Source organism: Triturus cristatus, chromosome 5_1 (assembly GCF_964204655.1).
Source record: "Triturus cristatus chromosome 5_1, aTriCri1.1, whole genome shotgun sequence".
In the NCBI taxonomy this organism is placed as follows: domain Eukaryota; kingdom Metazoa; phylum Chordata; class Amphibia; order Caudata; family Salamandridae; genus Triturus; species Triturus cristatus.
This window is the reverse complement of record NC_140587.1, coordinates 298144674-298168915: the sequence shown is the minus strand read 5'-3', so window position 1 is coordinate 298168915 and position 24242 is coordinate 298144674. Positions and strand designations below refer to the sequence as shown.

At 50.1% G+C, this 24242-nt stretch overlaps 1 protein-coding gene across 2 annotated transcripts in view; it reads left to right on the top strand.

Annotated features, from left to right (window-relative positions):
• Nucleotides 1-24242, top strand: part of FER1L6 (fer-1 like family member 6) — a 974281-nt gene that overhangs the window by 761027 nt on the left and 189012 nt on the right. For both annotated transcript variants that reach the window (XM_085604988.1, XM_085604987.1), the window contains exons 27-28: nt 2552-2680; nt 3519-3558. In XM_085604988.1, the coding sequence (XP_085461114.1) occupies nt 2552-2680; nt 3519-3558 (169 nt within the window). The remainder of the gene's footprint in view (nt 1-2551; nt 2681-3518; nt 3559-24242) is intronic.

Below are 24242 nucleotides of genomic sequence, written 5' to 3'. Positions count from 1 at the left end.
CTGAAATGTGGATTGTCTGTCTGGAACTGAAAGATGAGAAGAGTTAGGAGAGGTCTTGACCCTGGGAGGGGTTGAGCTGGCACCAGGCTGCCCTACATCTGGAGAGTAGGGGGAGGAAAAGCCCGGGAGGTGAAAAGGCCTGGGCTGGTGCTTTAAACCAATTGACCCATCTCCTGCTGAGTGATTAAGGATCCAGACCCCCAGTATCAAATGGAGAGAGGTGAAACTGGGAGGGAGACACCCAGAACTGATTTAGGGAGGGGTTAGGGACCCCTGAGCACATACGAACTTCAAAGACATTAAGGGGTATAACAGGAGAGTTTAAACCCCTGAAAGTTGGGAATGAAACAGATATAGATTGAGACTGTAAAGGCTTGGACCCATTCTGTGGTCAAGTGGAACCTCTGCTAAAGAAGGAGTAACTGAAGAGACTGCTATGGATAGACCAATCCTTGCTTCGTGATCTGGGGCTGGTCTGCAGTTTGTTGTTCTAACTAAGGAATAGGCTGTTGGGACTGTGCTTGGAGGCACTGGGTCCCCCGTGCTTTGTGCTGTGTCTTGTAACCACCAAGGGCCCGAGGTGAGCTGGCTCCCTGTTTGGAAATACAGGATCATAAAAGTTTCTGAAGAAGTCCCAAGCACCGCGGTGTGCGCGTGCTTTTGCCGCTTGAGACCCTCAGAAGTTGTGCAGTGTGATCGTGGGCACGCAGGAGTAAATTAAGTCTTGGACGCGCAGTGTGCGTGCCGAAGTGCAGGCCAAGGCGTTGGTGATAAGTGCCTGGTTGTGGTGTGCACGGGGAGACGAGGTGAGGCTCAGATGCGCTGTGTGCGTGTCGTGGTGCAGCCCTGGTGTTGGTGAAGAGCGCCTGGGCCTCGTGTGCACCAAAGGAAAAAGGGAGACTCGGACATGCTGGAAACGTGTCGGGGTGCAGCCAGGGTGTTAAAGAGCGCCTGGGCCCCGTGTGCACCAGAGGAAGACGTGAGTCTTGGACGCGCTGGGAGCGTGTCGGGGTGCAGCCCAGGTGTTGGTGAAGAGTGCCTGGGCCTCGTACCCACCAAAAGAAGAAGTGAGTCTCGGACGCGCTGGGTGTGTGTTGTGGTGCAGCCATGGCATTGGTGAGGAGCGCCTGGACATCGTGTGCACCGTGAGGAAAGTAGAGACTCGAACGTGCTGGGTGCGTGTGGAGGTGCAAGCGGAGCATTGATGAAGAGCGCCGGATGTTTGTGAGCACCAGAGAAGAGGCGAGTCTCGGACGTGCGATGTGCGTGTTGAAGTGCAACCTGAGGTGCTGGTGAAGAGTGCCTGAGTAAGGGGGTGCACCGAGTTGGAAGAAAAGTCTCCACAGTGCTGAGGGTAGATCTCGGTGTGGGGAGACCGCCGGAAGAAGGGCCAAGTCATTGGGCCCTCAGAGTCACCTGCAGCGGCCCGGACCGGCAGCCACAGAAGAGCTGTGCCGCCGGCCCGAGTCCGCCACACCCTGTGACGGAGTTCTGGATCAAGGCCCAAGTCGCTGATGTCGGGGAGCAGAGTGGGGTCGCGCCCCCCCCCCCAGTTAACATGGATCAACACCTGGGGTGCGGGCCCGAAAGGACACTCTCTCGGCCCCCCGGTTCAGTCAGCTGCATGAGCCTTTGCTTCGACTCAGATCCTGGCCCGTGCTGACCCAAGGAGGGGAAGTGCTGGGGCCGGAGAGGAAAGCAGTACTTTTGTGTCATTTGATCCATAACAGGGGCACTGTTAACGGAGCACGTAAAACTGTGGAATTACACTTTGCATTATTGCTGCTAACGAACTCTCGAAATGTCGTATGATGCCTGACCTCATTTTGTGCCTGACGAACTACATACGTGGTGCGCTACGCACTGCGTTATTTTTCCCTTGCAGGTTACCTGATTGTAACGTGGCGCATTGCATTATTTCTTCAGTGCACAGTGTCTGATTGTAGCGTGATGCATTGCTTTGTTTCTTCCTGGGACAGGGCATGCGGGTGGTGATACGCTTTGCATTATTTCTCTGTTGCACAGTATAAGAGAATATTGTTACGCATTGCAGTATTTGTTTCCTTTAGCAATGTGTGTGATTCTAGCAATACGACTGGCCTAACCTTTTGGAAACGCTTAGAAGTGAGCTTAACTGTTGGTTAGGAGTGGTGGTTGGGGTTAGAACCTACCAACCCACCGGAAAGAATACTACCCATTCTTGTATGTTATTTTGTATCGTGTGGTAGTATCGTATAATTTCTTACATAAAGATTATACTCATTTTATCAAAACTCATGTGGAGTCTATTTGTGGTGACATCATGGAGTTACTGTGAGCTTGGTTGCACATACTGAACACTCATGCCTTGGCGATAAGCCTGGCTGCTCGTGCCAAGCTACTAAAGGGGTGAGCAGGGCTATCTCAGACGGTGTCCTTACTTAGCCTAACGTTGAAGCGAGGGGTCGGGGATGCCCGCCTCCAGCATTTGGTGGAGGCGGAAAGCAATAAGGACCCCCACTTCCAACAACACCCAATTACATCACTGCCCTTTCCCTTTATTCCTCTTTAGGGCTTAGCAAGAGGCGGCACACTTCGCCGGTCAACTAAGAAAAAGAAGAGAACCATTGCTGATGAATCTGCTGAGAATGTGATTGACTGGTGGTCAAAGTATTATGCTTCCTTGGAAAAAATTCAGAAGGTAAGATTTTTATCAACCTCTGCCCCGCATATATAATCATAGACATTTATAACTTTGCCAATCAGGAGGCCCTCATAGCTTTTCCCAAGCTCACATTTCCCCCATGCATTTGACATAGAGACATTACAAGTTTTTAAAATATTTATTCTGCCTTACTCAGTATATATGGCGCATTGTCGCTCTCCAGCTTTTTAAAAAATAAGTTAAAATTTGTTTACGCAAATTATTTTACAAAATCTGTTTCGAACAATACATTTTAGCCAATACATATGTGCTCCTGCCTTGTTCTCCAGCTGCAAATTTTAATAGATTTTTTTGCACTTCAAAAGCTCTCTTCTTGCAGTGTTCAGCACCAGCTTTGGTTCCCATCTGACACACTACTGGCTGGCACAAAGCGCAAAACAAGACCCATTGCTAATTCCCCACCAAGCATTCAACATACTGAGAAGACTTCCACCCTCATAATGACCTCAATGTATTTCTGTCAAAGACCTAACCACTAGTTGCCATGCAATCCAATAACCAGCTAACTATGCTCAGCATCTCCTTCATCGGCTACATATTTAGACCCTGTGCCACTCAATCTGTGCTGCCCGTTCCCATGGCTGGCACACCTCTATGCAACTGGGGTTGTTCGGCTGCCATTTTTGGTCCAGAACTCCATGAATCTATCCCCCTTTCTCTGAAGAGCCGCCTTATATTTAAGTATACATTTTGTGATCGCCAGTGCCATATGTGCATGATTACATTTCATCTCTTTTTCATCTACAGGCTTTATGCATGTTTTTGAAATTTCATATCCTTTTTGGTAATTGTTTGTTTAATTCTACTCTCATAGGCAAAGGCAATTGCTTCGAAAGGCAAGACAACAAATGAAGGTAAGTTCATTATTTGTCTATTATAGAGGAGGTGTGCTATGTTGTTAGGTTGACAACTTTGGATTCTGGAATAAACTCTGGACGAAAACTTTGTGGTTCCTCGTCGAATTATTACGTTTTCCGTGACTACAAATTACAAAATAGTATAATGCAAAAAGGTAAGGCACTTGCATGATTTGCATGATCTGAAAGTGTCCCTCGCTCTCCCTTTGTGACACATTTAGTTTAAAGACATCCTTGTGAGCAGGTCTTGGTGCTGTAAATCACAAAGATTCAGATATGTTGCCCTCAGTTCAACAACTACCACGCCTGCTTCATTAACTATTGCAGTGTGTGCAATTTTAGCATTTTGCACTACATGTTGGTGGCAACCCTCAAACTACAGTTCTGCTCATCCATAATACTTTCTGAGTATTATATAGCAAAGTCCAACTGCAGGTCGATCACACAAGCAAAAAAGCAGCCATTTTAGAGTTTAATGGACTTTTGGAGTACACCTTTTTGACTGACACAAGTCAGGTGTGTGTTTCTGCACTTTAAAGAAGCTATCAGTATTTCTTACTGCTGTCCCTGGCTTACAAAGAGTACAGGCACAGGTTCAATATATGACTCTTGTAGTTTAACACATTTTGTGTCTTCTTCAGGCATATTGGGCGCTACTAGAAAATCTGCCATTTAGATGTTTTGTGATAGTGCATCGTTTTTTTAAGCATTTTCAGAAGACAGGATTTTTTTTCCATATGGAAAGAACCCTTCACCTCCCTACTTAGCTACCTATTAAGTATTGGGTGTTCCATTCATCCTCCCAACCTGAAAGAATACTTTGATTTCAGGGTGGAAAATGTATATAGACCCCCCACCTCTGTAGGTGTCCCAAACGGATTACTGACAGAATATCGGAAACAAAAATATCTTGTTGACAGAATATTGTGACCAAAATATCGGTGACCAAAATATCGAGAGAAGATAAGTGCAAATAGGAAAGTATAGATTTACTATTCTTAACTCCACATCTACGTACCTTGAAGCAGGGCCGGACTGACCGTTGCTGGCACCGGGCGTTTCCCCAGTGGGCCGCCAGAGTGGGGGCCGGTTTTGGACTCCCTCCCTCCAGGGGGGCCGGCTGAACAGTTCGCCAGGGCTGGTTTTGTTTCCCAGTCCAGCCCTGCCTTGAAGATATATATTGTATTGGTACATATATGCAGAGTTATATATAGGAAACTTTAATTACCTATAGATCTTTACCTTCACAATATTATTGTCCTCGATATTCTTGTCACAAAATTTTGTCCCATGATATTTCTGTTTCCAATCTTCCATCTAACCACCGTGTCAAACATCAAATTTGCCTGCCCCTATGTCTCACATTCGCCATTGAAAATATACGTCTCAGTAAACTGACTTTTCCTCAAGAATACATGGACACCAGTATGGATCTCATGAGAGTACGATTCAGAATTACTGCTTTGCATGAGATAATCTTGATTATTATGACAATAAGTGATACCCTACAGGTATAAAAATCATCTTGAGTCAGTCCCCTAGACTCTAAATCTGTCCCTGTGCCAAGACAGGGGTTTCCACTGGTCAATGTAGACATATGTCTAGTGACACAGTGGCCCATTGCCTTTATGCCTGCAGACTCACCTCTACAGGACGTTATGAAGCGTTCGTCTTCCACTATCAGAATGAGGATGGACATTATTAAAGGTGAACAGAGTGGTACTTGACTGGCTTGTGAGATCAGCGAGGAAAGTGGTAATGAATCCACAGTGGTGACCTGGAAGCACATTTGTCTGGAAGAAGAGTGAGATACAAGAAAATATGGTGCCCAAAGACCAAGAGGCGTAAGATAGACAACCTACAGGCCCTGAACTGCTAAATACAGTCCTGGCCAATACACAGTTTGAATGGTTTGATAACACTGTGCAATTAACACAACGTTTATGGAGATTCATCATAACAACATAAGGATGTTTTGTTATGTAAATGGAAAGCCACTGGCCAGACGGAAGAGAAACAGATGTCTAAGGCATCAATAAGCACGACAACATTGAAAATCAGCTGTTCACAGGCCCAAGCTGTCTATGGCATTTAATGCCCAGATAAAGAGTACTCCAAAAATAACAAGAGTGTATGAACTTATCGCCACCATAGCTTCGAGGTTAGAGCTTGTATCAGTGAGGATAGAAAAACAAGCCAAACAGTCTAGAAGGGTCTTATGCAGACAACCTTCCTTCAAATAAATCTTATTTCATGGTCCAATTCAAGTGCATGGCAGTAGTTAAAGGAAACACACTAATGCTGTTCTTTAGAGATTAGTAATAAATCCTTGGAGGAAGCCACCAACTACATTTCCTTCCGCCAACTGTCCCCATTAACGAGGGAATTCCACTAGTATATTCTTTTCTAAGTTTAGTATTTACTCCAGAAAGCTGAAACTGTTATCTTTTGACTCAATTCTAAATCAGGACATACTTGTTACTTGTGTTTTCAGTGGGATCACCAACCAGTGGTACCAGGCTGGGTGAAGGTAGTAGGGTCCCAGGACCAGTGTCTGGAAAGGTGGTGTGTCTGCAGACGACATTTACTTTCTTAGATCTCAGTTTGCCCATCTGGGAACATTGTGGAGGGATTGTCCGAAGAGGCCTTGATGCTCTTAGATTGGCACTGTGGGTGCTCATGGCAGGAATATCTTTAGTTGAAGAAAATAAAAGCTCCTGCCAGGATCTGGCAGTGTAAAGGCCTGAAGAGGAAGTGAGATCTCTGGATGGAGTCAAGTTCTAATAGATCCTCTTTTGGATGCTGTAGAGTCTCTGAGGCGTCACTAGTGAACTAGTAATGTGAAAATGTATTGTCCTCACCTGAGGTAAATTTGTTCCCCCTTCCTCGGTGCATTGAAAGACAATGGGTTTTGAATATTAGTTTTTCCATGGACTGTGACACTTAATGACACATCCAAAGGTGTACTTCCGGAGAACATAAAAGCGGTAGATGCCAACTTAGGCCCCTCTTTGTTTATACAAAGTATCTTGTAAAACTAACAGGATTTTCTTGATGAATTTCAGCAATATTTTCATACATACTCAGAGATGGTATAAGTGCTTTCAATAGGCTGATCCGTCCTTGCACGCTTCTTCTTGGTAATTCTTGTGTCAAAGCCCCCCTTCCTCGGGTGGCCACAGATGTCCCCTTGGCTGGCCACCAGCGGTAATAGAAGCTACTCTTGCCAGTTGATCTCCCTTGAAAGGGGTTAGCTTATATTGTGCTTCAACCAGACCCTGACCCACAAACTGTTGGCTGGATTAAATAAATAATCTACACAACACCATGTTACTGCTTTTAGGTAGTTACGGAAAAAAGCCACAACTAGGATAAAACCCATGTTGTGATTAGAAAATGTGTGCCACCACTGTGCACTCCTCTTTTGCTGCCACCTTACCTCCTCTTTGCATAGTTTCAATAGTGTGTTTCCAATCTTGAGGGCAAGTGGACATGTCTTTAAGCCATAGGATGGCTGTCCACTGTTTTCATTGTGGCGGGGACTAGATTTTCAGATGTGCGCTTGATGTTTCCTTTCCCCTCTTGTTACCATTTTTAAAATAATCCATGGCACAACTGACAGGCTTGTTTCTTTGATGAAATCACTAGCACAATTGCTGCATCGGTGAATTTTTTTTAAATGTAACATTTTTATTGAAAACATGTGGTGGTCACAGGCTATGTTTAGGTAGCAGGCTGTTTTGTTTGTGACAAGCTTGCAATGAAAATGCAAAAAAACCGTAACCAAATGCACCAGCATACAAGGCCATACCTATTGGCTTTGTCAGTGCTTGTTTCAGGATAGTCCTTCCCCTCTGACTCTTTCCACGACTCCTTCTCCTATTTGGCATACCAGTGAAACCTGTGCACACTTCAACTATTTGAATGAAGTGTCTATTGCCCTCTCATTGCTGTCCAGCTCTGGAAAGTGGCATTTTTTTTTATTGAGACAAAAAGAAAAGATAAGGGAGATCTATGCAGATCCATCCACGCCATGAACTAAAGCTTTCTTTCTGAAGAAATGCAGACACTGCAATCTGTGACAATAAAGGGACCCTTGAGTAATAAATAAGTCACTCTTCCTGCAGTCACCCTGGATTTAATCAAGTACACATCAGAGCAAGGACAGCCTGTGGGGCTCCAATGCTTCAGAATTGTTCAAAGTGTTAAGTGCATTAATTTGCCCTTATATTTCTTTTTTATATGACCCCTCTTTTCACCATTCCTTGATTGCATTTACGAGGTTTCCCCATAACTTGACCTAGTTTCTAAATATGCCTGTAGTCATATATTATCATATTTCCCTTCTATCTATCAACTTAATTTCCCTTTTTCTATTCGTTGGTCGGAGTAGTCATAAAAATGACATTTTGCCATTTAGGCGCTCCCCCTCCGCTTGGAACAAGGACATGTTTGAGGCCATTCCACGTCCCTTCTGTTGCCTAGTGTGGTGGCGCTGGGAAGGGGATGTCTGCTTGTCCTCGTTTTACCCCAGCCACGCTCCTCTCCTGTCTCTGAATGTATACAGGAAGAGAATGTCTTTTTCCTCACAGATCTGGCCGATTAATAGCTCGATTGCGGTAATCAACGTGGTGTGCTCCGCTGAAGCACTTTCTAAAATAGCTGCATGGCGACTGCCAGCCCCCTAACCCTCTCTTTCATAGCCCAGGCTCCAGATGACACAGACGTTGGAAAGCCCTTGCTCAGGAAATGTCCAAATCTTGCATTTCTGCATTCACTTAATCGAACAATGCCCTTGATGAGGATGAATCATGGCGCTACGCAAACCTCATTCATCAATCGAATCCAGCCAACACAAACCTGCAGCAATGCCTGCCTGCAGGAAGCCCCCTCACAGCGGATTTTGAGGAGTCAGTATTTTAGGGTTTTGTGCCGGAAAGGACAAGACCTCTTTAGCAGGGTTATCAAAATGCCTTTGGCACCCACCGAGTACATCTTACTTTGCCAGTGAATCTTTCCCCACCAGAGAAACTTAGAGGGATGTTTAGAGTTCTGTAGATGTGCGAGGTCCACAGATACTTGCTTCTGCCCCTTCCTCCCACCCTGGAGCGCATTGATCTGTCTCCAGTCTAGACAGGGTGGTCAGAACGTCCAGGTCCCGCCTCCATCAAACTCTCAATGATCCCTGTGATCTTGTGCATTGTCTGCCCTGCTTAGAGAGTTTGAAGTAGCGCCTTTAGCGGGGAGCAATAGGCAGGCAAATCTTTGAATTCTGTCAAACTTTATGAGTACGGAGGAGGATTTCTAAATCTCTTTAAGAACCTGCAAATCTGCAAATTTTAGACTTATCGATATGATTCATAGATTTGTCATTTTTGAAAATTGTGTGTGAATCTGCTTCCAAGGGCATAGATGCTCAAGTGCATCAGTGGATATAGTTTGCATTCTTGATTAAGAATAAGACAGGTGGGGGGGCGTGGCCGAACCGGTGGCGAAAATGGCCACCAGCTAGTGTAGCTCCTGCAATCAGCCGGGCCCAGCGGCGATTTCCCCGATGCACAGCTGCCCGGTGTGCCTTCCTGGGGACTGCGGTGACGCTGCGCACCGAGCTGGTGCATTATATCCTGCGGCTCCTGGGCGTCCAATCCTAGACTTCACAGCGCATTGCAGTGGGGTGGCGCGGTGCCGCTTTTCCAGCCAGTGATGGGCATTTACATGCCAGACCCACATGCTTTGAAGCCAACGGGGAAGTTGCACAAACACCCAGCGGAGAAGACGTCTCTCTGTTGCCCATGCCACATAGATCACACCCTTTACCACTAGCATCGCACCGGTGCCTGCCTACTGCCCAGTGGGGTGCACTTGTTTGAGCCTGTCAGGACTACTGTTTAGCCCACGGTAAGCCCACGAGACGTCTTCACATAAGACCCACGTTGCTTTGGCCCCTGCCGAATGGGACGCAAAGACCCCAGGCAAAGAACCCTCCCCTTTGAGACAGCAGCTGGCGGAGCGACATCTCACACTGCCGACATGGCGGACAAGGCGCCAGTTACGAACTTCCCCGACCCCTCCGGGAACTCTGTTGCCACTCTGCTCCTTGAAATGAAAGCCGGATTTAAGGCGCTAGACTCTCGTTTCGACTCCCTGGACCAGACTATAGCGCCTTTGGGCGCCAAAGTACAGGCTCAGGAACGGCGAAAGGACGTTGCGGAGGCTCGAGTCTCGGATCTGGAGGATGGGACGGCTCAGTCACTGAAGAGGCTGGAACGGGCAGAGCGCCTGCTCAAGGAGGTAGCTATCAAAAACGAGTATTTGGAAGCGCGCGGACGCCGCAAACGTTCGCATCATGGGGGTCCTGGAAACGACATCCACTGGCAGCATGGACTTGTTTGTCGAAAAGCTGCTCATAGACCTGTTTGGCAGCGAGGCCTTCACTACTGGTTTTGTGGTGAAGAGAGCCCACAGATCACTTGGCCCCAGACCGAATCCAGGCCTTCCTCCTCATCCAATTGTAGCGCAACTCTTGAACTTTAGAGACCGAGGCACCACGCTTCGCCTGGCTCGGGAGTGTGGTACGGTTGAGTGGCAGGGGTCCAGATTGTCATTCTACCCAGACTTCACTCCAATGGTCCAGGAAGCGTGCCGCAAGTTCCAGGGAGTCAAGGCTACATTGCGTAATTTGGGGCTCAAGTATGACATGTTATTTCCCGCAAGGCTCCAGGTGGATGTGGGCAGCAGATCACGCATATTTGACACGCCAACATAGGCCCAAGAATTCTGCTTATCGCACAAGCCACGAAGCACACAAAACTCGGTGAAGAACGTTGTTTTCTCCCCACCTCAAAGTGGCTCTGATGCAAGTGCGGACCTATTTCTAAACACTGGTGCGGGATGATGTTGTATTTTTGTGTCTGAACTTGCATCATGATGATTCATATTGGGGAAATTGCAATGTTTCGTATTTTTTTGGTTTTGTTACATAGATGTGTCAATTGGCCGGCTAGATTCCAGGCTGTCCCCCCCCCCCCCCCCCCTTGGTGTATCCATAGAGTTTGTGCATTCTGCTTTGAGGCCCAGGTAGTGGACCTCAAGTGTACGCCTGATGATCAATATGATGACTGGGCGGGTTAGCTTTCCGGGGAATGGCCACCTTTGGGTTTGCAGGTGGCTGGGTGGGGGGAGGCAGGCTGGGGAGATGTTCACATTTTGTGTATATTGTTATTCACACTTTGGTTTAGCATTGCTTTCTATGTTACAGCTGCAACGCAGTCCTGACTGGACAATTTGCATGCAATGTTTAGATGTCATGGCTAGGTAATATACAGGGTCCTTCGGCCATCAGTCTAATGTCCTGGAATGTGAGAGGCCTTAATAACACATGCACGAGACGGTAGGTAATTCATTATCTTCTCCGACACACAGTCGACATAGCATATTTGCAAGAAACACACCTTCCCCCCACGGATTCGGCTCGTTTTGACTCCAGCTGGGGCACACATAGATACTTTGCTAACTATAGCAACTACGCCAGAGGCACAGCACTATTGATCCATAGGAGAGTCCCCTTCACTCTCATTGACGTGACCCGGGATCCAATGGGTAGATAGTTGATAGTCTCGGGAACTCTACATGGCCACAGGGTCACTTCGATTAATGTGTATGCCCCTAATGTCGACGCCCCAGAGTTTTTTCGCGATCTAAATGCCCGGGTTGCAAAACATGACCCTCAGGCACTACTGCTGGGGGGGACCTCAATCTATTACTAAGCACCACGTTGGACAGTACATCTAAAGCACCTGACGCTAAGCCACGGGCGAGGTGAGCCCTGAGGGATCTATGCACCCAATACACTCTGTTAGACATTTGGCGACAGCGTAATCCCACCCTCACCAAATACACTCACTATTCGAGTCCACATGGTACCTGGTCCTGATTAGACTATTGGCTGATCTCGCCCAGATTCGTGGATTGGTTTGACTCACACACCACCTTTCCCAACACGTATTCTGACCACTCCCCTATAGCACTACATCTGCTGATTCCGCGTCCGTAAGGGTATGAGAGGCAGTGGCGGTTTCCAAGCAGGGCCCTTCAAGATGAAGTGTTCAAGACTTAAGTCCGTGCGGCAATAGAGGATTATTTTGAAATCAACACAGGCTCAGTTGACACTGTGGCAGTCCTATGGGAGGGCTTCAAGGCTACTATACAGGGGGTTTGCATATCCAAGCAAGCGGGGGTGCTCAGGGACCTCCGACAAACGCTTGCCCGCATTGAACACGACATATCCCGTTTGGACTCCCAACTTGCACCCGGGCCCTGCCCCAGAGATCCAGGCGGCGAGACTAGCCCTCTTGGCTGAATACAGGGACACTGCCGATAGGGAGATACTATACCTGGGAAATATTACGTGGCACGTAGATACGGAGAAGGTGATCGTCCTGGCAGGGTACTGGCGCAAATGCTGCGACCGCCGTATAGCAAAAGTTTTATTACGGAACTGCACTCAGCGTCGGGTACCACCCTCACTTTGACGTCTGCTATTCCGGATGAATTTCTGGACTACTACACCACGCTGTACTCTTCCAGAGCTGAACCTGACGGCACGGCCCAGACGGCCTATCTAGACGAGGTCGCACTGGTATATTTGGAGAAAGATATGCTAGATTTTATGGCGAATCCCATATCTGTCATTGAGGTCGAGCTTGCCATTGACACCCTACGGGGTTCCTCCACCCCGGGCCTTGATGGCTTCACAGGAGATTTTTATAAAGAATGCAAGGACATTCTGGCACCTCAATTGATTGAGGTTTACGCAGAAGCCTTAGAGAAGCAATGCCTCCCCCCCACATTACGTGAAGCCGTCATTATATTGCTCCCCAAGCCTGGCAAAGACCACAAACAATGCAGCTTGTATCGGCCGCTGTCTCTATTAAATCTAGACTATAACATTTTGGCCAAAGTTCTTGCCAACAGGCTGTCACAGCTGATGGAGTACATCATTTCGCCGATGCAGTCTGGCTTTGTCCCCCGTCGTTCGACATCGCTGAATCTCCGCACGCTATTTGCTGTTCTTCACAGAATACAGCCCGACATTCCAGCGGCTGCAGTTTTACTGGACGCAGAAAAAGCGTTTGACTCGTTGGAATGGCCATTCCTCGTGGAAGTGATGAGACGCATGGGGATGCCTTTTGGTTTCATTGCCACGGTTTCCCTGCTATACAGTAAACCATCGGCGAGACTCCGCTTAAATGGCACTCTGTCCAGACCTTTTCGATTATACCGGGGGACCAGGCAGGGTTGCCCCCTATCCCCGCTCCTATTTATCCTGTCCATGGACCCGTTGGTCAGATATTTCCAGGAACGCCATCTACACAGAGGGATACAGTTTAATACGGGCCTGCTCCTTGCATCCCTATATGCAGACAATACTATTCTCTACGTCCGGGAGCCGCACATCAATCTGTCGCCTCTAATCCGCGAAATCATTCGATTTGGTAAATTCTCAGGTTTAGGTATTATCTGGCACAAATCGATCATATTTCCGCTTATGGCAGGCACAGTCCAATGGGACTGTGAATTTCCTCTCGAATGGTGCCGAGATTCGGTGAAATATCTTGGTGTACACATCCATTTGGACACTGCTCAAATCATTCGTCTGAATTACGGACAGACAATTAACAAACTGGAAGAGCAGGTTGACAGGTGGCTGCGGTTGCCCTTGTCCTTGGGGGGTCGGGTGGCTATTCTGAAAATGGTGGTCCTGCCCAAATTTTTGTATTTTTTTAACAACATTCCGATCCCCCTTTCGGACTATTTTTTCTGCATGTTACGAACACTCACGGTTCGCCTGGTTTGGGGTGGCAAGAGACCACGCGTCCGAATATCCACACTGACCCTGCCATATGACATAGGCGGGTTCAATGTCCCAGACTTCCAACTGTTCTACTTGGTGGCGTAATGTTGATATGCGTCTGCTTGGTTTCGTCCAGATGCCCGCATTCCATTTTTGCGCCCGGAGGCGGATTTGGTACTTCCTGATTGACTGTGTGAAGTCCTCCCGTGTGGTTTCCCGCGTGACACTCGTGACATACAGACGGTGTCTACAACCTCTTGGGCGTGGAATAAATTGAGGAAACGCAAGGGTGCTGCGCTCTTGTATTCTTCTGCGTTGCCATTGCCCAATGCCAGGTGGTTCCCAGTTACCGGGGAAAAGCTGGTGCAACGCACATTGACCACACTGGATATTGTAAAAGTAGGTGATTTCATCCCGGGGGGTCACATATTTTCGTTAGATGAAGAAACTAGGTTCACCGATTGCAATTTCATGACACGGTTCCTTCTAAGCCGACTGAAATCGGCACTGCGGGCTGCGCTCCCCACATATCCGGTTGAGCCTGACTCCTTTTCCCCGCTTGACTTGCTGCTGGAGTCCCCAAACGGCGCACGCCTCATTTCTAAAATGTACAAAGCTAGCGCTAAGATGCTTCCAGTGGACGACTCTAAAATTAGACTGGCTTGGGAGGTGGACACAGGTCACACTATAAAGGATGCACAATGGATAAAATGTTGTGAGGTCACTAAGGACATTTCACTCAACAGCCGCCATAAGTTGCTGCATTTTAAATTTCTTCATCGGGCTTATTTTACACCAGCCATGGCGCATAGGATAGACACCAGCAGGCCGCACAGTTGTTTGAAATGCACGACTCCGCATGCTGATGTTTTCCATCTTGCATGGTCCTGTTCCCACTTGCAGCCTTACTGGGCAGCGATACATGATACACTAGGGAAGATAATCGGTCTTCCACTGGTTCTTCTCCCTGAAATTGCACTTTTGGGGTACACAGTCCAGATCCCCCCAAAAGTCAGGAAATTTGCTGCATTGGGACTCCTTCTGGCTAAAAGGGAGGTTGCCATTCACTGGGGCAGGAAAACGGCTCCTAAACTACAAGACTGGTTGAGGAGTTTAGTGCACTGCAATACCAATGCGGAGGTATATGCCAGCTTGATGCCACTGACATCACGGCCCAAAGACATATTGGGACCCTTGAGGGCCTATCTGGAGAATACTAAGCAGACCCCAACACACAGCTAGACAATGGTATAGTACCTGAGGGAGTGGGTTGAGGGAACACTTTTGATAACCCCAGAGGTTTATCGTTTATTATAGGTGCTTCAAGATTGGGGTGACTCACAGAGGATTAGCGCTGTTTATGGGACACTGCTGGCAAGGTAGCCTATTTGAGGGGAGTGAGGAGGGGGGGTGGGAGAGGGCAGTCCTGGGGGTTGGCTGTCGCACTATATGAGACCACTGTATAGGCTGTTCTGGCAACCACTTTTGTAATACCACTGTCAGTAATAATTTGATTGCTTATTTGCACTCCTTTGCAATGCTATGTAACTCTCATTCGTTATTGGAAAAATAAAGTGTTAAAAGAATAAAAAAAAGAATAAGACAGGTGATTCTTTGCAACTCCCAATGACTGGGGGCCAAAAGACAGGGACATCATTTGTAAGGAACTGCACATCACCATCCTTGTGTTTGCATTCCCAAATGGGAAACATATGTGTTTTTTAAGCAAACTTGTTTTCTTAAAGGAACGAGTCCTGTTTAAAAGAAATTTAAAATCAGATACAGATATCTGTTTGGGAATACGTCAGGGTGCCTGACACGATTTGCAAAGGTTAAGGTGTACCTTGGCAAATCAGCTACTACATCCTTTGAGGTATCAGTAATTGAGCAATGGTTTGTGACCCCAATTGTGATCATAAACTGCTGATGCAACTTGCAAGCAGCAGAAGATATTTCTTTCATAGCTCCACCTATTTCCATTTTGCTAGACCTGGCATCATTGGCGTGGGGTTCCCCAGTATTTTTTTGCCTTTTGCCTCCTGTGTTTTGCTGTGTGTTGGACTCCGTTTTGCTGGTCTAGATGCTTTAGGCACTTTGCCACTGCTGTTCAGTGCCAAAGTGCAAGTGCTCCTTCTGGAAATTGATGTTATCGATTAGCGATTCCATGATTGGCTTATTTGATTAACTAGTCAGTCCCTAGTCCAGTGCACTGTATGTGCCCAGGGCTTGTAAATAAAATGCTGCTAGTGGGCTTGCAGCACTGATTGTGCCACCCACACAAACATCCTTTCAAAGGTAACTCAGACCTGCCGCTGCAGTGTCTGTGTGCAGTATAGTACTGCCATGTCGACTTGGCAAGTGCACCCACTTGCCAGGCCCTAACCTTCTCTTTTCTTACATGTAAGTCACCCCTAAAGTAGGCCCAAGGTACCCCTGTGGGCAGTTTGCAGTGTATGTGATAGGTAGGACATGCCCTGATGTGTGTGGCATGTCCTGATAGTGAAATAATGCCAATTTCGTTTTTCACTATGTTAGAACTGGCGATTTCTGGTTGGCTGAGGCTTGCGCCAAAGCCAGGCAGAAACCACCACTCTAGTCAGGGCTGGGGAGTTACACGCCAAAGATAACCCCTGCTCACCCCCTTGGTAGCTTGGCACGAGCAGTCAGGCTTATCTCTGAGGCGATGTGTAAAGCGTTTGCGCGCGCACCCAGCAACAACACCCAAGGCCCACCACAAAGGAAACTCCACACAAGGTATTCTATAAAAATAGCCTTTGTATTACACACAACACATTAGATAAAAACACACACTTTACAATGTGCCAACAGGCACGGGCAGAATTTACAAGGGATTATATATATACAGGGGACAGGGCCACCTGGACCACTGTCAAGAATTAGCACTTTTAGATATTTAGCACTTAGCACCAAATATAACATTACTGTAGCACAAAATATAACATATATATAGCACACAACCAGTACTTACTGGTAACAAGAAAGTACCACCTACGTAACCCTAACTACCTTAGGAAACTGTCACGCAGGGAACTAGAACCTCACTAGCACCACCTGTACTAGGAGAAAGCAAACAACCACCTAAGTATCACAATACCTGTAGGGGTAATAGGACGTTACACATGATGCATCACATTCAGAGGTGTAGGGAAGGAAAACACATGATGCCTAAAAACATTCAGCGGTGTAAGAACAAGGCACATGATGCATCAACACACATTCAGAGGTGCAGGTAGGAACAATTGCGCAAGAACTCATGAGCCACCACCTGTGGCAGTCCCTAGGCCAACTGGCCTTGTCAGGGCTCGGACACCCTGTGTCCGGTAAAGCTGCGCCAGCTGCGCAGACCAAAATGAGAAATGTCCCCCACCTAAACGTGGCAGCTGCCCACTAAGTGCTGGGCAGCTGGGAAACGGACCTCAGGCACTCTGCGTGCCTCTGGAGTCCCCTCTGGGCTCTGTCTATTCAAAATGCCCCCCTAGAGCCTTCGTGGCCCTAAACGTACAGTGCCCCGTCGTAGGAGTCCCTCTGGACTCTGAGCCAACTCTGCCCTCGAGGTTGGAGCCACGGGGCTCTAGGAACAATGCCCCCAAACGTTGGAGCCTCACTGGGCTCTATCGAAGTGCCCCCGGTCGTTGGAGTCCCTCTGGACTCTGCGCCAATACTGCCCCCGATGTTGGAGCCACGGGGCTCTAGAACCAATGCCCCAACCGTTGGAGTCCCACTCGGGGGACTCGCGAGCCTCAGACAATGCCCCCTCTGGTGGAGCCTCACGGGGCTCGACAACACTGCCCCCGCACCCCCCAGCACATGCGCGGAGTCCCCCAGCCCTTGGTACTCACCGGGCTGCTCTGGGGACTCCCGTGTCGGCTTTTCTCTCTCCGCTCCGGGGGGGAAGGCTCCGAGGCTTCTTTACACCGCAGAAGGGGCAGGCACCGACAACGCGCCTCGCGCCCCCTCCGCACAAGCTCCGGCCGTGCTCCTCTCACGGTCCAGCGCGGGGTGGGCTCCCGCCTGGATCTTCACTCCTTCCGGGCACTTCTACTCACTGCACAGGAGCGCGGGGTAGGCTCCCGTCCGCTTCCTGCTTCCGGCCCAGGCTTCTGTCCTACGGCACGCCCCCAGGGGACGCCTGACTTCCTGTTTCGCCGGGGTAGGCTTCCGCAACTGTAAACCGGCAATAAGCGGGGTGGGCACCCGCCAACGATCACACAATGCGGGGTGGGCACCCGTGGTCGTCCTCACGGCCAGAGGCACGAAAATAAGCGGGGTAGGCACCCGCAACGGCGACAACAATGCCGGGTGGGCACCGGCTTCCAGAATCAAAGCGCTCACAGCGCTATGAAGGCCAACGAGCGCTCCCAGGCGCTACAGTCGACAAGGTCCAGCAAAGAAGTCCTTCAAGAGCAGAGGGGCAGAGGCTGGGCCCAGAGCCAGCACACAGGGCCCTCCAGCAGGGAAGCAGTCCCTAGTGGCGGTCTCTCCTGGCGCCCAGCAGCAGCAGGCCCCCCCCCTCAGATGATCCTGCAAGAGAACACCAACTGTAAGGGGACACAGCCCCTTTTTATACAGTAAATTCTTTGTCTAAAGGTGCAGGGAAGGGGCGAACCAGTTCCAACAGGTTCCTGAGCACTTTGTTTTGCTCAGCCCCTCTCCCTATTCACTGGCAGGGCTAGGGTCATTAGACGCACCACAGGGGCCGGCGCCAGCATTGTGTGGGGAAAGCCCTGTCCTATTCAGGACCCAGGTATACTCCTCCCCAGCCATCAGCATGCTAACTCCCCATTCACCACTGGGTGACTCCTCCTGACTCTGGGGATTTCCCTAGTCCGTCATATGACCTCCACCAGCCAATCGCCAGACAAGCCACACATTTCATACTGCACACTGAAGTGCCCACTTCTAGAAGTGGCACTTCCACACTAGGTACATGCACGCCGCACACATCATCGCGCAGCATTCACTCACACGAGTCCGCACATACCAAACACGGGCCTGCACACCCCACGCATCAGGAACTACCAGGACACATACATTCCCCCATGCATTCCTATGGGAGGGCAGGCCAACCTCAACACACGCACGCACTTTACCCTGGGACACAGCGGTAAAGTGCGCCTAAACTAAAAATCACTACACCAAGTTACCAATAAAAAGCAAAAAAGTCTCGGGGGTGAACCTGCCAGAAGGGCCAAGTCCAACACAACCCCCTTCCAGCCAAAACGCAGGGTAGACCAATCACCACCGTGATGGTCTTCCCTGCTTGGGGCGATAAAACACGGACGCAGGCCCGCAACGGCGGGGACACTCTCCGGTTTTACGCCACTCTGAACTCACATGGCTTCCTCTGAAAAAACTTGGCGGACCAACTGGGCTACCCTCCTGGTACTCCTCAGCTCTCCGCGGCCAGGACCAGACCCTAGACCACCTAGGCGCCACTGGTCCTTGCCTAACCACAGAGTGGGGGGTAGTAACCCCTGGCACATAGCAGCCATTCTCCACTCTACCCCTCATCAGGGCAGTTCTAAACTGCCACTGATCTTCCAGCCTAGGGTCTGTACCCTCAAGCTGACCAAACGTCACGGGTGAGGCTCTCCTCCCCCTACCTCTTCTCCTAGGGTTCCGCCCTCTCTTCCTCTGAGAGGCGACCCCGTAACATAACTCACCAACCAGCTCAGGACCCTTCCCTGAGAACTGGTCTCCCAACCTAGGGTTTAACCCCTCAGGTTGCACCGGGGTCAGAGGTGGGCTCTCCCACCCTCTGCACCCCCTTCCAGAGTCCTGCTCCCTACCAACTGGGGCGGTACCTCTGGAAGAAGAACCGGTCAGGACACTTGTTACAGTAGTCCTACCCTTCAGGTCAGGCTGCTCCTGAACCTGGCCTTCCAACCTCTGGTCTAAAACCTTCGGTGGAATACTTGCCTGGCACTCCAGGACTTCTGGGGACTTACACACCATCCCCCTGAGGCTGACACATGACCCATGTGTCGTGTGACTGTCTGTCTGGCGCAGATCTCCCGTCCCCTGTCAACCTGACAGTGCGCGAAGATCCCCCAGAACAGAAGTGGCGCCACCCGGGTCCCCCCAAGAAGATCTAGCCCAACTGGCTAGTCCCTGGTCCACTGGTGCATCCACTGGGAAACTCATCCCCCAACCACTCCTCACTCTGGACTCCTGTACCCTCCCTACCGGAGCGGTACTGCCAGACTCTAGAACCACAGGAGCCCTGCTTACAGGCGCTCCAGGTCCTCTACTCACTAGGTGATCCTCCTCAAATGGGCTAACAGGACAGTCTAGGTCCCCAACTTGGTGTTCCCTCATGAAACCATCCAAGTCCTGAGGCAGGGTTTCGTACGTCTGGGGACCCTCGGTCACCCACTTACTCCCGCTCCACTGAGCCAGGCCGTAAGCCCCTACACCCTCCTCGCTATCCTGGGACCTAGCTGGGCTACACTGAGCCTCTTCCACCACGCTGGGCTGGAAGATACCTGAACCACTACTTTTGGATTCACTCCCTAATGACTCCAGAGAACCTTTAGCGCTTTCCCAGCGCTCCGCTTCCTTTGCCAGCTTCCAAGGACAAAAGCAGTCATACCTCAACAGGTGTTGGCGCAACCCTGGCGAACAACTACTGAGCATCTGCTCTTTGACAATCATTTTGAGCACTATATCCAAATCCTCTTCCGTGTTGACCATCAGCCAGTCCACCAGTGCATCATGACAGTCATCCACAAACCACCCCCACGACTGGTGAGACGGTTTTCTACTGCCCCTGAACTTTAACCTATACTCCTCCTCTTGGGAAACAGGTACCAGACTGGGGGAACTGGGACTTCCTATACTGAAATCTATCTCGCTGCCACCACTGGACTCAACCCTCCCTGGGGAGCCCAGAAAACTACCACTGCACTCTGGGGACAACTTACCCTCCAGAGCTAATCTCTCCCTGGCGAAGGCCCTCTCAGCCTCCGCCATCCTCTCCTGCGCTAAGACCCTCTCGGTCTCCAGCTTTTTCTCTTCTATAGTCAGCTGCGCCATCCCCCGGGCATGCTCTAACCTGAGCTTCTCCATGGCCAGCTGATGCTCCCTCTCTTCCCTCCTATCTACCCACTCCTCTGGGGACAGGGAAAGGGATGGGGTGCTGCTCCTGACACTGGACCCAGCAAGGGACTCCCTATCTATGGGGTCTTCACTCTCTACTGGCGTCCCTGTCAGGTAACCTTCCTCCTCCTCAGATTCCTCAGGGCTCCCCTCAGACCCACCCCCCTCTCGGCGTGCGGTCCAGGCCCTATCTTCCTCGCTGCGCTCTCGCTCCCACTCCTCCTTTTGCCAAAGGATCAGGTTGTCCCTCAGTTTGGACTGGGTATCTAACTCACCCACCTCTATGTCCCTCTCCTCACAGAACCTTACCAGCTCCAACCTACTGTACCTAAACAGACCACAGAAGTTAAAAGCAGGCTCCATTTTGGCGGACGTTCCTGAGAAGAGTTTAACACAAGGAACCTGAGTGTCTGAGCTAGCACAGGAGTACATGATTCACAAAGGACACCTTTTGGAGAGGAAATAATGGAACTCAAACACAATAATCCCTAAAATGTGATTTATCTAATGCAGAGTTTTGCAGTGCGGCCAGTCGCTGCTGCGGTACAGCGCAAACGCAAGTCCAAATCCCACCGCTGATCACCAATGTTAGAACTGGCGATTTCTGGTTGGCTGAGGCTTGCGCCAAAGCCAGGCAGAAACCACCACTCTAGTCAGGGCTGGGGAGTTACACGCCAAAGATAACCCCTGCTCACCCCCTTGGTAGCTTGGCACGAGCAGTCAGGCTTATCTCTGAGGCGATGTGTAAAGCGTTTGCGCGCGCACCCAGCAACAACACCCAAGGCCCGCCACAAAGGAAACTCCACACAAGGTATTCTATAAAAATAGCCTTTGTATTACACACAACACATTAGATAAAAACACACACTTTACAATGTGCCAACAGGCACGGGCAGAATTTACAAGGGATTATATATATACAGGGGACAGGGCCACCTGGACCACTGTCAAGAATTAGCACTTTTAGATATTTAGCACTTAGCACCAAATATAAAATTACTGTAGCACAAAATATAACATATATATAGCACACAACCAGTACTTACTGGTAACAAGAAAGTACCACCTACGTAACCCTAACTACCTTAGGAAACTGTCACGCAGGGAACTAGAACCTCACTAGCACCACCTGTACTAGAAGAAAGCAAACAACCACCTAAGTATCACAATACCTGTAGGGGTAATAGGACGTTACACATGATGCATCACATTCAGAGGTGTAGGGAAGGAAAACACATGATGCCTAAAAACATTCAGCGGTGTAAGAACAAGGCACATGATGCATCAACACACATTCAGAGGTGCAGGTAGGAACAATTGCGCAAGAACTCATGAGCCACCACCTGTGGCAATCCCTAGGCCAACTGGCCTTGTCAGGGCTCGGACACCCTGTGTCCGGTAAAGCTGCGCCAGCTGCGCAGACCAAAACGAGAAATGTCCCCCACCTAAACGTGGCAGCTGCCCACTAAGTGCTGGGCAGCTGGGAAATGGACCTCAGGCACTCTGCGTGCCTCTGGAGCCCCCTCTGGGCTCTGTCTATTCAAAATGCCCCCCTAGAGCCTTCGTGGCCCTAAACGTACAGTGCCCCGTCGTAGGAGTCTCTCTGGACTCTGAGCCAACTCTGCCCTCGAGGTTGGAGCCACGGGGCTCTAGGAACAATGCCCCCAAACGTTGGAGCCTCACTGGGCTCTATCGAAGTGCCCCCGGTCGTTGGAGTCCCTCTGGACTCTGCGCCAATACTGCCCCCGATGTTGGAGCCACGGGGCTCTAGAACCAATGCCCCAACCGTTGGAGTCCCACTCGGGGGACTCGCGAGCCTCAGACAATGCCCCCTCTGGTGGAGCCTCACGGGGCTCGACAACACTGCCCCCGCACCCCCCAGCACATGCGCGGAGTCCCCCAGCCCTTGGTACTCACCGGGCTGCTCTGGGGACTCCCGTGTCGGCTTTTCTCTCTCCGCTCCGGGGGGGAAGGCTCCGAGGTTTCTTCACACCGCAGAAGGGGCAGGCACCGACAACGCGCCTCGCGCCCCCTCCGCACAAGCTCCGGCCGTGCTCCTCTCACGGTCCAGCGCGGGGTGGGCTCCCGCCTGGATCTTCACTCCTTCCGGGCACTTCTACTCACTGCACAGGAGCACGGGTTAGGCTCCCGTCCGCTTCCTGCTTCCGGCCCAGGCTTCCATCCTACGGCACGCCCCCAGGGGACGCCTGACTTCCTGTTTCGCCGGGGTAGTCTTCCGCAACTGTAAACCGGCAATAAGCGGGGTGGGCACCCGCCAACGATCACACAATGCGGGGTGGGCACCCGCGGTCGTCCTCACGGCCAGAGGCACGAAAATAAGCGGGGTAGGCACCCGCAACGGCGACAACAATGCCGGGTGGGCACCGGCTTCCAGAATCAAAGCGCTCACAGCGCTATGAAGGCCAACGAGCGCTCCCAGGCGCTACAGTCAACAAGGTCCAGCAAAGAAGTCCTTCAAGAGCAGAGGGGCAAAGGCTGGGCCCAGAGCCAGCACACAGGGCCCTCCAGCAGGGAGGCAGTCCCTAGTGGCGGTCTCTCCTGGCGCCCAGCAGCAGCAGGCCCCCCCCCCTCAGATGATCCTGCAAGAGAACACCAACTGTAAGGGGACACAGCCCCTTTTTATACAGTAAATTCTTTGTCTAAAGGTGCAGGGAAGGGGCGAACCAGTTCCAACAGGTTCCTGAGCACTTTGTTTTGCTCAGCCCCTCTCCCTATTCACTGGCAGGGCTAGGGTCATTAGACGCACCACAGGGGCCGGCGCCAGCATTGTGTGGGGAAAGCCCTGTCCTATTCAGGACCCAGGTATACTCCTCCCCAGCCATCAGCATGCTAACTCCCCATTCACCACTGGGTGACTCCTCCTGACTCTGGGGATTTCCCTAGTCCGTCATATGACCTCCACCAGCCAATCGCCAGACAAGCCACACATTTCATACTGCACACTGAAGTGCCCACTTCTAGAAGTGGCACTTCCACACTAGGTACATGCACGCCGCACACATCATCGCGCAGCATTCACTCACACGAGTCCGCACATACCAAACACGGGCCTGCACACCCCACGCATCAGGAACTACCAGGACACATACATTCCCCCATGCATTCCTATGGGAGGGCAGGCCAACCTCAACACACGCACGCACTTTACCCTGGGACACAGCGGTAAAGTGCGCCTAAACCAAAAATCACTACACCAAGTTACCAATAAAAAGCAAAAAAGTCTCGGGGGTGAACCTGCCAGAAGGGCCAAGTCCAACACACTATTGCAAGGCTATCTGTCCCATAGGACAGAATGGGGAGGTTACTTGTAACATCATAAAAGTATAACTGCCCATGAGAACAAGATAGGAAAATGGAGATTGGTATGCCTGAACTCAGAATGTAAAAATACATTTTTTAGTAAAGATGACTTTTATATTGTGTGTTTGAAAATACCACTTTTAGAAAGTAGGTATTTTCTTGCTTAGCCATCCTCTTTGTCTCTGCTAGGTTTGTGTATTGACTGTCTGGTGTTGGAGTGGCAGGGGCTGGGAATGTGTATACTATTCCTACAGCCCCTTGGGAGGGGAGGTGTGTCCTGCCTTTCCAGGGTGAGTCAGGGCTGGGCTGAATAGACCTGAACTGCATTTAGAGTAGGGGGAGGAGATTTCTCTCACACCTGAATGGGCCTGGTCTGCCTTGGACAATG